Here is a 14,401-nt window from a genome sequence, read left to right on the forward strand (position 1 = left end):
ATAAGTATGTGTAAAGGAGAAACTCTTTTTGTCTGTTCGGTATTTTTATATTGTGAAGAACTGATTCCTAAAGCATTCTAGTTTCATATTTACTTTAAGAGTAGATGTGAAAAAAAATTCAGGACCAAATTTATAGTAAGGTACGTCTTTGTTAATGCAACTTTTTTATTTTTTAAAATTAATTTGGTTAAGAAAAATAGTGATCTAAAGGATATGAATTCTCTTAGTTTATAGAAAGAAATGTATCGCTCTAATGTTATTATTTTTGACTTTCTACTAATTAAAGTTTTGTGCCAGATCTCTTAAATATTTTTAAATAGTTATTAACTGCTTGCAGATTACCAATTACCCCAAATAATTTTTCAGTGATTTAGATAATTAAATTGAGCTTCTGAACTATCTGAACTCTGAGAGCCACTCATCAATCCCATCCTTTTTATTCCAATAAAACTCTACAGCAAGCCAAAGAAAACAAATGTTTATAAGAGTCAAGAGTAACAGACGTTGATGATTAGGTTCCATTCCATCACTAAGATCTTTAAAATAGCTTTTATATATCATTGTTTTCCATCTTCATTTTGCTTTTCTAGTACTCCACAAGCAGCCAAGAGAAGTGTGCCTTTGTTTGCTGGAACTTGGAAGAATTGCAGCAAGGTAGGTGAAAATATTTAAAGACTGTTGAAATATTTGCATTCTTGACAGTGGGGGTATTGACAGACATATTAAGTCAGCACATCTCAAGCTAAGTTTTGTGCTCATTAGGTTCAAATAGAATGTTTGTCTTGATGTCACACTTGAAGCCAGTTCTTAACAAATACTACAAAATACCAGTCCTTCAATGAAGATATTTGTAGGCTATCCTTCTATTAGGAGAGGAAGGGTTTGAGAATTTTTTTCTATACAGTTTTGAGCTGTTTCTCATTCCAAAGTCAGATGTCTCTATAAATAACTGCAATTTAATTAAGTCTGTTGATAATAAGATGATCTTCACATGATCTAAATCTGACCAAGATGATTTTAACTGTGCTGAACTTCAGTACATTGTAATGTTATCTTTGACAACAAGACAAAGACTTTGGCTAAGCAATCAAAATTACAGAAACTAGAATGTGATTTTTTTCCCCCTTTTTGCAGATGTAGGTTTAACTAGCATAGTGCATAAGATTTACTGAAAAATACATGAGCATCAGGACTGCTACCCAGTCTTGCATGTAAATTGCAGTTGCCTTCATTAATGTGTGTAAAATAGCAAGTATCTTGCTATTCAAATAGCTTCATTAATTTCAGAAGAATTCCTTGTGGTAACAATCAAGGTGAGGGAGACCCCTGTTTATTATTAATTTAAGGACTAGTATTGGCTGTGTTAAAATTGCATCATGTGTGTTCATATTTTGTGAATGAACTCACATGGAAAACTAGAAATTTTTCTCATGGTCAAGTTTCAGAAAAACACTTGCTGTCAGTGGAAGCTTGCATAGGAACAGCAATGATCAAAAAAAAATAGTGATTTCAGGTTTTCAATTATTTTGTTATCTCCAGAACTTGTGTTCAAATGGCAAATTGTTTTAACTTCCCACAAAGAAGAAAGTATTTTGATCTGCAAATGAATAATCAAAATAATTTTAATGAATCTTAATTTACCTGAGCAAATAAACTGTGCTTTCAAGACCAGCTGGGAGATAGATCTATCAGCACCTAGAGCCCCTATGCCTGGGGCATAACTGTCAGGGGTATCTGCCCCAGCTGGTCACTCTATAGTATCCAGCTTCCTCAGGTAATGCATGGGTGTGGTTAGGCAGTGCCAGACTCTGCTAAAGTTGGTTGAGTTAGATTAATCTCATTTTGCAGTGAGATTTGATGACTCAATAGGTCTACAAGGGAATGAAAATAGAATCTTATCCTTTATATTTGTCTTAAGCTTCCATGTCTCGGATGCTTTCTGTTCCAGACATGAAAAGAAGTACTGAAGAAATAAATAACCCATGCTTTCATTTATTATGCATATCTATCCCTTTACCCTTAAAATATTTGTATTGTATTTTTTATTTATAATGCGTGAATATTACCATATATCATTAATGATTATTTTATATATTGTGTTTCCATTTCTGTTATTTATGTTTCTTTATTTTAATTTTATTTCTAGCTTAGGGTCAAACAACATATCTGTCTACTTTCCCGCACTAGTATCTCTTCAAAACAAACAAATCCCCATTTATAATCTTGTGTGCTTCCAAGGTACACAAAAACAGAACTGAAATGTCAGGTTAATATAACTGAAAACTAAATATATGATGCCCGTTTGCCTGTGCTGTGGTAAACTAGAACTGTATGGGAAAGGAGAATTGATAATTGCCTTCTTTAAGTGTAGGAAAGAGCACATTAAAGTGAGGTTCCTGTGCTGCTTTAAACAAGGGAGAAGACAGATGTGTGCTTTGTAGAGCAAACCGGGTCTGTTTGCAGTCTTAGGGATCTGCTTTCCTGAACAGGAGCTGCAGAAAAAGCACTTTGAAAAGGTGCCTCAGTCTGTTTTTAAAGAACAAAAAGTGTAAGAGACCCTGAGTAATTTTAGAAGCAGAATGATATGTTCAAACTCATCACAAGGGCTCAGCTTTTGGCCCACTTTGCCCAGCTAGATTACTGTTAGTCTTCAGGTCTGTAAAGCCCAAAAGTCAACCTAAGCTTTTTTATTTTATGCAAATGGACTTGTGATTGGGGCACAAGTGTGGCAGAATGAGGATTGCTTGAGGAGGAGTTAAACTGAGCTCTGTTCTGCTGAACTTGAACTGGTATTCAGCAGATACTCTCTGGAGGAAGGGAGACAGGTGATCATTCACCTTTGCTTTGGTAATGCTTTTAGCACGTTATCTCATAGTGTCCTCTTAGACAAATTAGGGACAGATGGTCTTGATGAATGGACTGCACATTGAGTGGGAAACTGGTGTGCCACTTGGCTCAAAGAGTGGCAGTTCAAAGATATTAATAAAAGTACAATTGCCTGAGAAATTATCCTGAATTTCATCTCTTTATGAAAACAGCATTCTGAGATCGTCTGCAACACTTCAGTAGTTAAAATGAGGCCTTGTGTCACTGGCAGATGTTATGTCAATACAGTGAAATTTATGAGAGAAGAAAGTGTCCTACAGGGTGGAATTGACCTCTGAAAATGCACAGGACTATTGCAGTCGGTTACACAGGTCCAGCATTCTCCGAAGTATCTGAAAGTCAGTGATTATGCAATGGAAAACAGCTAAATTAGTTTTTCTGCACAAAGAATGAAGGTCCTCAGTTACTGTTAGACTCTTACAGGGTTAAACAACTCTCACAGGTCTTTTGGATTACTGTTGAGCAGTTTCAATGTCTTTCTGCTATTGTATTCAATTTTACCTTGATAAAAATGGAAAGTGGTCTAAGAAGTCTAACAGAGATCATGTTACAGTCCAGTGCTGCTTCATGCGTAGCTGTGAGAAGCCAGGCTAGAAAGAAGCAGAAAAGGAAATGCTTAGCATACCTTCCCAGAATTTGCACCTCTGCCCCTCTCAGAAAAGATGTGGCTTTTTACAATTTCAGCTTTCCAGCAACTTTGCTTTGGGTTCATACAGCATTGGGGGGAAAAAAGCGTGTGTGTTTGTTTGATTGCTGATTTTATTTTTCAGCTGTTCGTCAGAGGAATTCAGAGTACTGGAAGTACAGGGAACTTTAAAAGTCTGTCACAAAGACAAAATTTAGAAACTATGAAAAGTAGTAGAAGCAATGAAGCAACATTTCTTACAGTGGAAGAGTTTTATTTGATGAGTAAGGCTGTATGCAGGAGTAGGCTTAGAGCCCAGTGGGAATTACATAATTTACAGCCTGTCAGCATCTGCAGGCAGACAGGAAGTAAATAGGTTGTGTATAAGTGCTTGCTTCAATGTTGGCTGACTTTTCATTATGCAGACTGCACCAGTTAGAAGCCAATACAAGCACAGATTTGGTTCTTGGTTTGCTTTCTATTAATTTACTAGGCAGTAGTATGACTAAATTAAACATTATCAGAAAACTCAAAAGCTAATATGTGTGCTTATATCTTTTCTCTGTACCCTTCTAAGATCATTATGGTATTTAGCTTTAATTTTCATGATATGTATTTGTTACTGCTCAATATTTTAGTGTCCAGGTCTTACCTAGGTAAGTCAGTATAGTTCTGTATCTACACTGTGGACTTTTCTGCTACAGAAAAAAATATAATTTCAATTGTGCAAGTAGTTTGCTATGAGAGGTCTACCTGGCATGATAACTTTTCCAAGCTGAAGTCATTCTCTGAGAAGGGAACTCTGGATGTTTTTCTGGGGTTTGTTCAGTGTTGGCAGATAAAAAAACAGAAGGGGCTTATCGGTAATTAGGAAAATGGGATGCACTTTTAAGCTTTTGAGTTGTGTCCAAGCTCTGCTGCTTGCTGTGAGACACTGACTCAATCACTTGCCATAAAGCTTTCAGAAGATCTTTCAAAAAGAGTCTGGCTCTTCAAGTGCTCTGGTTTGAGTTTATCCATGATGAAGTTGCATGTATTTTGTTCTAGCTGGAGCTACAGGTGTGTTGCCACTGTAAACAGAGATCTGAAGACTGGCTGTCAAAAATGAATTAGTAGAAACACTAACCACTTCTGAAGAGTAATGGCCATGTCTCAGTTTACTTATCTATAAATTCAGTGCAGTAGCTGAAACCAGGAAAACCCTTAATCCCTTTGCATTTGTATTTCTTCAGAAAATACTAACATGAAATATTAGTTGTTAAGTAATTTGAAAAGATGCTGTTTGGAAAGAAAAAAATAAAATAGAAAAAAGTGCAAATGTACTGAACTTGATTCTGTGAGGTCTAGTGTTGTTCATAAATTATTCACCAGCATATATGATATCAGACAGAGAAGCTGAAAAAGTACCTGTATTTCCTGTAAATTTGATTAACTGAGAAACTGCATCTAATTTTTTTCTGTTAATTTGAAATTATGGCAATATGGGTTGGTGTATTTTAAACATGTTTATTAATGTGTTTATCATTCTGTTATTGCACACAAGGTAGAAATTCTTTCCACTGTTTTGTTTTAAACTATATAATACTTTATACGGACTAGTAATTTATTATTTGCGTGTTTCTAAAAGGTGTGGGGTTGAACCTCCTGGATTAATAAAATTGGAAAAAGAGATTGAACAGGAGGAAACACTTTCAGCTCCCCTTCCATCTCCTTCACCATCACCCACAAAGTCTCCTGGGAAAAAGAGCACAGGAAAACTGTTGGATGATGCTGTAAGTTGTGGGAGGAAACTTCTTCCTATTTTATTGATTCTGATATGTGCTTACTTGAAAAACACACACAAGCCTAAGTTTAACATCTCACTCTATTTTAAACATTTGTAGACTTATAGAATTATTTGGTTTTTGACCACAATTATTTATGTCTGAAGCTTTAGGGGGGAAAAAAAAGTCACACTGTGTAGGAGTTCTGCAGCTTAGCCTAGCTTTGTGCTTAGGGCCACATTTTCTTATTATTACTTTTACTCCTTATTCACCAACTCCCACTTGGTGCTTTGTCTGGGGAAGGACTGAGTCAGGACAAGATTTGTCTCATACTGACTTGTAGTGAATGTTAACAAACACTTCTGAGATATTTCAGCCTAATTTTTATGCTGTTCTACATGATTCTCACTTAGTAAAAAAAACAAGCATTGTTTTCCTCATTGTTAGAATCTTGCTTTGAATTTCATTAAACTTGCTGCAGCATATTGACTGTTCATGTTTCTGGTGCAAACCCACAGGGGTTCATTTGAAATAGCTGGAATCAGATGAAAAGGACACATTTTGAGGCCATGAAGAGGTTAAACTGGAAAAGTACAAATCTAGCCTGTAAAAAGAAGCAGTTACCATAGTAACTACTACATTGCAAGGTAGATGTGCCACCTGGGAGTTACAAAGCACTTCTTGAAAAATCCATGTGCCACTTTCCTGTTACAAAGAGCAGATGGAATATAATGTTCCTTCATTTTATTGAAACACTTTTTTTATTCGATGACTGTAATTACATTTAAAATTTTCTGGTTTGTATTTCTTCTTTAACTTTGCAAAAGCACTTGTGTTTCAAAAGAATTGAGAAAGAACAGTTATATGTAGAAGGAGGCTGGTGGCTGCATATCTTGTAGAAATTGAACAGAGAGAATGTAGGTTTTCTCTAACCATCTCCTTTAATTTAGAAAGCAGCACGGGTAGAAACAGAATGGAATTCATCCAGCTAGAGCCCTGACCTGCACTGCCCCAGACACTCACACCATAAAATAGCAGCAGTTTCTCATATAGTCCAGACTTAAAATAAAATAGAATATAATTCCTCCCCCTGCTTCCTTATTTGATTTCCAAATTCCACTCAATACTTCTGTGTCCTTTGGGACAGTCAGGCAATGGAACTCGCACCAGCAGGATCAGCAGTGAGGATCTTATTATCCTCTCTTTTACACCAGAATAGATCTGTTGCCTTTCACTCTTCACAGGCAGAAGATGGGTCTGTTTTGCTTACACAGCTCAAAACAACTTTGAACTTGTTAGGCCCAGTTACTCTGGGTTTTTGAGTCCTTGTATGAACTCTAGTGGACGAAGCATTAAGTTCCTACTACCCATTTTCAGCTATCAGGGTGATAGTGCCATAGGATATTATGTCAGGAATCCCTCATTATTTAACAGTTTTCAGAGGGCCGTTGAAAAGGCTTCCTAGGCATGATTCCAGTCTTGGTACCACCTTCCAAGAAATACAGGAATACACTTTTCTCATCCTCAGCAACCTGCACTTGGATTTAAGTCATTAGCCACTGATTAACTATCTAAATAGTTTATTCACCAGAAATGGAGGCTAAGTCTCATCCATGTTGATAAAAATAATTTGAGTAACTGATTTTAAAATTAAAAACCTGATGCATTCAAAATGAGGACATCTCATCTGATACTTGAGAAATACTTTTTGTGTGTAAAATGCATGTAGAGTTCCTCTGTTAAATTGATTTTAGTTACTCTTCTTCATAAAAATATAATGCCCTGATTAAAAATAAGTAAGTCTTAAGAATACTTATAAAACACTCTCCACAGGGTGATGAAGTTATTCAGATAAAGGCATTGAACCATTTCAGAAATAATTGGAAAGCCATTAAATCACTCAACAGGGCTAGTTTCAAAAGTATAGAAACAATAATTGGTTGCCTTCTAAGTTTGTTTTGGCTTATTTAACAAACTATAACTTAATTCTTAAAGCAGATCTGGAAAACGTTTGTACTTCAGAAGCCTTATCTGTTCATGATAAACAAAACACTCATTAAAGTGCTATATCTTTGGCCAAGCATTTTTTCTTTTTATGGAACAATTTAAGACTTTAATTTGTTAGCTGTTTAGCTGTTTAGACAATATCCTTTCCTGGGCCTCAGACTATTTTTACAGGCCTTGGTTTACAAACTGGATATGAAAATGTCTTTGGAATATTGTTTGAAATGGACAAACATCTGCAAGTTCCTCTGGCATTTTGCATCGTTTGATGCTGACATACAAGCTACAAATTTTGTCCAAGTGTACCACAGCGTATGAAAATGCTGCACTTATTCTTGCTGCTCCTATGCAGAAGTGCAATTTGAATGTCAAGGAAGAGTTTCACAGCCAGATCTGCTCTTTTGATATTGATGCCTTTGCTACTTTCCCATCACCGGAGAGTACAAAATGTACTTTTACTAAACATCAGTCTTTGGTAGCACATGCCAGAGCAAGGAGGCCAAAGTCAAGCTGATGCAACTAATAGCATGCAGGAAAGTGGTTTTCATCTGTTTTTTCTCAGCCCTTATTTTTTGGGGTTATGTAGTTAGGTTTGGCAATGATAGTGCTATTGAGGTCCCTTTAAATTAATTTCAATTGAACTAGCCCTAACAAGGAGCACATCAAAGGGCAGTTGAAACTACTGAGGAGTGTCTTGGCATTAATTTTTAATGATGTCACAGTATTTTCTGTATGCTTTTTTCCTAAGGTGTTTGTGCACAGTTTTAAAGAGGCAGAGCCTCTTACTGGTAAGGAAGATACCTCTATATTTATATATATTTAGAAGGTAGGACACATCTTATGACATCTTCATTTTGCCTGTTAGCTGTATTAGCACTTTGAGCTGATTAATCATAAAATACTGAGAATAGAGTTACAAAAGTTTAGTGCTGAACTCCATGTAACAGGCTGCTTGAATTCAGATAAAGAGTGCAAATTTGATGCTGAATTATGTAACATTTTAAACTCAACTACTCAATAATTGCTATTGGAAGCACCATAGGAGGCTTTCTGGGGTTACAGAAATGTTAAGCAAAACCAAAAAAAATATCATAAATTTAGACTTTAATTATGACAAGTGTCTTATTGAATGTTTTGCTATCCATGCTATTTTAAACAGTTCCTATTAATAACTTGTTTTATAGGTTAAACACATTTCTGAAGATCCACCTTGTAAATGCCCTAATAAGTTCTGCGTGGAGCGTCTTTCACAGGGAAGATACAGAGTTGGAGAGAAGATCCTTTTTATTAGGGTAAAGATTTTATTTTTGCTTTTCATTTTTACTTTGTTTCTCTTTTACTGCTACCTTCCACTTTGAAAATTACATCACTGATTAACAGGAAAAAATATTTTCTGGTTAACCAGCACTGACTCATTTTTGTGACACAGTTGGAGAATAAATAACCTACAGCGTGTTAACTGACCCAAGGAATTATTACTATGTGATAAATATCCTTCTGACTTTAGGTCATTGAATTTGCTCTCTATTTAATTAATTGCAACAAAAATAAAAGTCTGCAGAAATAGAGCTGGTGACTTCTCAGTTTGGCTTGAAAGAATATCCATTGCATTGAAACAGTCTTTCTCCCACTGTCTTTTGGCTGATACTGTCTAGCTGGTCAGGAGAGAGATCAAAGGCTTCATGATCATTGAATTGCCAAGTCATGACTAAGATATATTGCTAAAGCAGCATGAGCAAACCATTGAAATCCATAGTATGTCATTTGATTAACAGATATTTCCAAACCTAGAGTTTTATTTCAGACTTTGTAGGTAGATTTTTAACTCCCATAGCACAAAGGTAATCAGTATCAATATTTGCTACCATTATTCAATGGCTGAAATTAGTACATCTATACTTTCAAAGATTAATTCTTCTGATCCACTTAATCTTCTCTACAAATGGCTGTGGTAATAATAATTGAAAATATGCTAATCTTGTTATTCTGTAGTTGTATATTAAGAATTTGATTCATACTACACTTCTTTCCATCTTCCTCTCCACATGCACTATTCTTGAGTCATGACTTGACAAAATGATAGGTCTGAAACTCAAATGACTGTTATCCCTATTATGCTAAAGGCATATAACTGTGACCTAATAAAACTGAGCACATGTAAACAGAAGAAGTCAGAGGGACTCCTTCTTATCTGCAGAAGTCAAGTTCCTGTTTCAACAAAATACCAGAGTGCTTATTCAGTCATAAACTTCTGCTTAACTTAACTTACAATAAAGTCAGTGAAGCCAGATAAGGATTTGGGTTGTCTTGGGAGTGTGAAGTTGGGAGCATGTGTAAGTACTGTGCTGAATAAGTACTGAGAACTCCTAATTAATTCAGTAATAGGTTGTAAAGAAGAAGAAATAAGGGATTTGTTAAATCTAACAGTTTGAGATTCAACATGCTAGTATAAAGGAATAATAGATTTTCTGACTTGTAGCCAGTAAGAGACTTTTTAAAAATTTTGCAGTACATTTAGGTAAGCTTTATTATTAGTTTCAAACCACTTTGAAAAAGGTAATAATTATTAAAAAGACCTCAGTAATCTGGCACGGTTTAACATTTACATTTTCTTCCTTTTGGTTTTCATTTTAAAAACAATATCAAAGTATTTTTAATCTTTTTGTTTTGAGAAACTTGAGTTCTGCCAGAATGGTGAGTGTCAAATTCCTTTTTGCTGGCTTCTTTATTATGCAATCTAGTCCAAGCCAGATTTCATTCCAAGTTTGCAAACAAAAATCCCTTTTCATATCACACTGCTGCATTCCAAGTTGAATTGTGCAAAAAAATAACAGTAATATGGATTAGGCATTAAACAGCAGTACTAAAGATCATTCCTACAAAACATATCAATGGAAACTTGCCATGCATTTCAGTGGGAACAAGTTCATTTTCCTAGGTTTTAAAAGTCAGTTGTCTTTTGGTTGTGGTTGGTTTAAACTTCATTTTGGAACACTTCATTGGATCACAGTAAGTTTTTACTCTTCACTCTACATGTTCTTGAGTACATAACTAGATATATTAGTCTTTCTTTGGAATCCTTCGGACAGTTGTGGAAAAGCAGATTTAAGGTATGTAGCTGATTTTTAATTTTGTTGGTATTTGGCACCCTATTTGATGCCACTGTGGTAGTTCCTCCTAGGCTGTGTGTAGCTGATTTTTTATTTTGTTGGTATTTGGCACCCTGTTTGATGCCTTCTAGGCTGTATGTTCTTTGCACAGCGTGACACAGCCAAACACATGCCATTTGTTTACAACCCAGTGTGTTCTAGTTGAATTCAGATCAACAATTTAAGATGGCATAGTATATCCACTACTGTATTAGCCTATTAGCTTTTTTTCCAGAAACCTCTATAGAATTTAAAACCTCTATCATTTCAGTAATGCTGCAAGTATGCCATGTGGTAGGAATTAACTCCTATTAATTGATGGCTAAGATTTTTTTTTTCAGGTATTATTTAATAATATCTGTAAATTTTTTTTTTCTGATTCTTCAAGTTCTGTTAGGAAAAAAACCCAAAACCAGCATTCAAACCAGAAAAGTGTCCCAGGTTCCTCTTTTTATTAATATGTATCTATATATGAAATAAGTGAACAAGAAATAGCAGAGCAAAATAAAACATGGCAGAGCATAGATTTCATGCAAAAAATCACAGAAAGAAAATACATATGTCAGTTTAAAGTAATTCTAAGGAGAGGAAATCCATTGGAATATGTAGTAAAAAACGTTCCCATTAAAATTAGAGTAAATTTTTTCTTTTAATGTGGGAAAATATTTCAATTCCTAATAGAAGTTTTAAATCCATGAATTAAGGGAAATTACAACACTTCATAAAAGCATTAAGATATTTAAATCTTAATAACATTGCATGCCCCAAAAGCAGTTTTTTTCTCATGAAGTGTTTCCGTAGCACATAAACTGAATATGATTAAAACAAATGCTGTGGTGGCTTAGATGCTAAAAATTTATGTTCAATTAAAATTTATCTGTAGATTCTTCTTCCTTCCTTCCAAGTAGGAACAATTCTAAATTCCACTTCCACAGAAAAGACAGAAGACATGTTTTACAGGAAAGGTTTATATTAGCAAGTTGAAAAAAATGACCAGTTTATTTAAAATTGAAACATTGGTTTGCAATTAGCAGGATCTCTGTATGACTGCAACATACAATTAATAATTTGCTTTTTCACTCTCCTACCATCCTACCGTATGCCTTTATCTTTTGGAATGGAACTGAATTAATAAGCCTATTTTTAAAAAATAAAGAATAACAAGTCTTGAAAACTTGTACAAATGTTTGGTTTTTAAATTGGGAAAGAGAGTCACAGAGTTTGAAGTGCTTGCTTCTTGCAGAAGGCATCAAAGTCGAGATTTTTATAGTAAGAAATGTCAGTCACTCCTTTACAAAAAGTACTTCTTTAACAGTTTCAGTGACAAGAATTCTGTTTTCATGTTGCATTGTATATGCATTAGTATGAAAATTTCCCACAAACTAACCAGCTTCTCTCAGAAAGATCTGTCATTTTGGTCCATACCTATGATGACATTCAAATCGTTGGGAAATTATCTTTAGTGCAACTGGAGTCACATTAGATGATGTAATGGGTCCTGATTTTAATGCTTCTGATTTTTCCTATGACATACAGATGTTCTCTTTCTTGCAGACCAGTTGATAAATATGTGCTTGCTCTTAAATATTTGACCTTATATCCTCAATAATTAATATAATGTAACATTATTTTTCTATAGCAATAAAATAGTTTATTTGACATTTTCTTCTTCTAAATCCCAGGAAAGGAAATGTGTTATTTACCTGCAACAGCACCTGTGTAGAAACTTTCTTTTCAGATTCACTAACATAATAGATGTGTAATAAGTCTGTTAATATATATATATATATATATAATATATATAAAAGTTGCTCTGCATGCAGGCGGTCTATTATACACTATGGCCTCTTCCTGGTGAGAAAAATATACTTGTGTATTAATAGAGAAGTACATTTTACTCAAAACCATCCAGGTAGGGATGATGTACCATATGCCAGATGAGAACTGGAAAGGAGAACTAGAAAGCAGATTGATTATACAGATCTCAAGATTCAGATGCTTTGCTCTGCCTCTCCAGTTCAAATGCAAAAGTTGTGCTCATAGCTTTTGTATGGTGTGTTTCTGTCTTCTGTTTTTCTTTCAGCATAATTTTCCTAGCTTTTTTTGTCTTCCTTACTCCAAAGATTTTCCCAGTTGTTCTGCTTTTCCCAGGCCTGTTCACTTCCAATCTGTGAAAGAGTTTAGGAAAATCCTTTCCTAAGCTTTATCCGTAAGAAATAACTTTCCAGGATGTTTAGAATGTCAAAATCATGGGCACATCAGGAGTTTTAATTAACCTAACTCCAAAGGAAATATAGCAGGACACCTGGGATCTTGTGAATGAATTCTGAAAACACGTCTTGAGCCTTGGGACAGCAGCAGTCATTGGTCTCTTTGGACTTCTAATCTCAGTCTTCTTTGTATTTGTAGACAACTACAGTAATTCTCAGCTTGACACTGCAACAGACGTGGGGAAAGGCATGTCTGAAGTCCAGCCCTAGTTTATGCCCAGATACAAGGTGCTTTTGGAGACCTTTCAGCTGCACACTTCTTTACTCTGTGCCAGTTCCTCTCCAACAGCTTTGCAATCACAGAAAAGATGACATTTCAGTCTTATTTGTGCTACTGAAGGTGGAATTCTTCTCAACCTTCTCAGGTTTCATTTATTGTTTAAAAAAAGAAAGTACTCAGAGGGCCAGTAAAATTCACTCCACAAGACTCAAAAGCTCTTGGACAAGCAGTTCTATGAAAGATGTCAGTGGGGTGGCTGGAATTGAGTGCTGCCTACAGCACTGTCAGGAAATCAGTTTTGTTCTATACTCTATCATATATTTTGTTCTATACTCTATCGTTAATCTGTTGGCATTAGGCAGAACCCTGCCCCAGCTTAAGTTGCAGTTTGCTTTTTCTTCTAGTTACCCTTTCTCTTCTGCCTCTCCATTCTTTATTTTTTCCCTTTCCTGCCTGCAGCTTTTCTAATTTGGCCTAGATGTTTCCATGGAGCCAGAACCCATGGACAGGTCTCTTCACTTTGTACCTCACGATGCTGGTTTGGCACACAGTAAAACAGTTACAGCTCCACTGGCTGGTCCTTTGAAGAACTGACATTTCTAGTTCAATAGTTGACTGACTTTCACCGAGGGTTATCCAAACCCATAAAGTATGAGAAATTAAATACATGGTTTTTGTCCCTCTTGATTTAATTTTCTATCTTTTTTCACTGACGTACTGCATTTTTGCAGCCATTCATGGTAATTTAGCGTCTAGAACTTTGAAAGGGTTCATCAGAAACTTCTTTACAAAAAAATCCTTTGTAAGTCAAATTATTAGCTCCTAATTTAATGGTAAACTGTTGAAGTTACTCCTTTTTACTTTCATGCAATGAAGTTCTTGTTAGACTTGGTGAAAAATTTTTTACAGACTAAATCTTTGATGCAATATTCAGATTCAGTGGAAGTGACAGGCTGTTCAATAGCTCTGCAGTTTTTTTCACTAATTTAGACTTGTTTGCCTCAGTGACCTCCTTCTATGGACAATCAAATACCTTCTTTATTTCCAGGTGTCTCCATTATTGCACAATGAGAACTCCATTTGGGGGTTAGAAAAAATTTTAGCAAATCATATTGTGCTTTTTTAGGGTGTAGTGCATCTTCAAGAAGAATAACAATCTAGTTCTTGAAATTACTAATACACCTGTGATAATTTACTGCCTTAGCAGAAAATTACTATTTATAATGGTATTTGTAATTTAGGCTTCTAGAACTTAAGTGATAACAATATTACATTGCCTGAAATTAGTAGAATGAGGATTCTTCTCAGGAGGAGGCTAGGGTACAGCATTCTGAAATATACATTATTTATATCACCCTAAAAGTATCACCTTAAAATTCAGCTGATTTCCTTAGCAAGAGCTAAAGATGGCAACGCAAGACATTCCCCAGGTGCCAGAGTTTTCTTTTCTGGCAAGAAAAACTAGGGTAAAATTACCTTGCACA

General features: G+C 35.2%; 1 protein-coding gene across 9 annotated transcripts in view; it reads left to right on the forward strand.

The window, feature by feature from the left end:
• The window catches only part of GAS2 (growth arrest specific 2), a 103,309-nt gene that overhangs the window by 60,648 nt on the left and 28,260 nt on the right, over positions 1-14,401 (forward strand). For all 9 annotated transcript variants that reach the window (XM_085579891.1, XM_085579885.1, XM_085579888.1 and 6 more), the window contains 3 exons: positions 591-654; positions 5,139-5,283; positions 8,463-8,570. In XM_085579891.1, the coding sequence (XP_085436017.1) occupies positions 591-654; positions 5,139-5,283; positions 8,463-8,570 (317 nt within the window). The remainder of the gene's footprint in view (positions 1-590; positions 655-5,138; positions 5,284-8,462; positions 8,571-14,401) is intronic.

Source organism: Lonchura striata, chromosome 5 (assembly GCF_050655825.1).
Source record: "Lonchura striata isolate lonStrDom1 chromosome 5, ASM5065582v1, whole genome shotgun sequence".
Taxonomy (NCBI): Eukaryota; Metazoa; Chordata; class Aves; order Passeriformes; family Estrildidae; genus Lonchura; species Lonchura striata.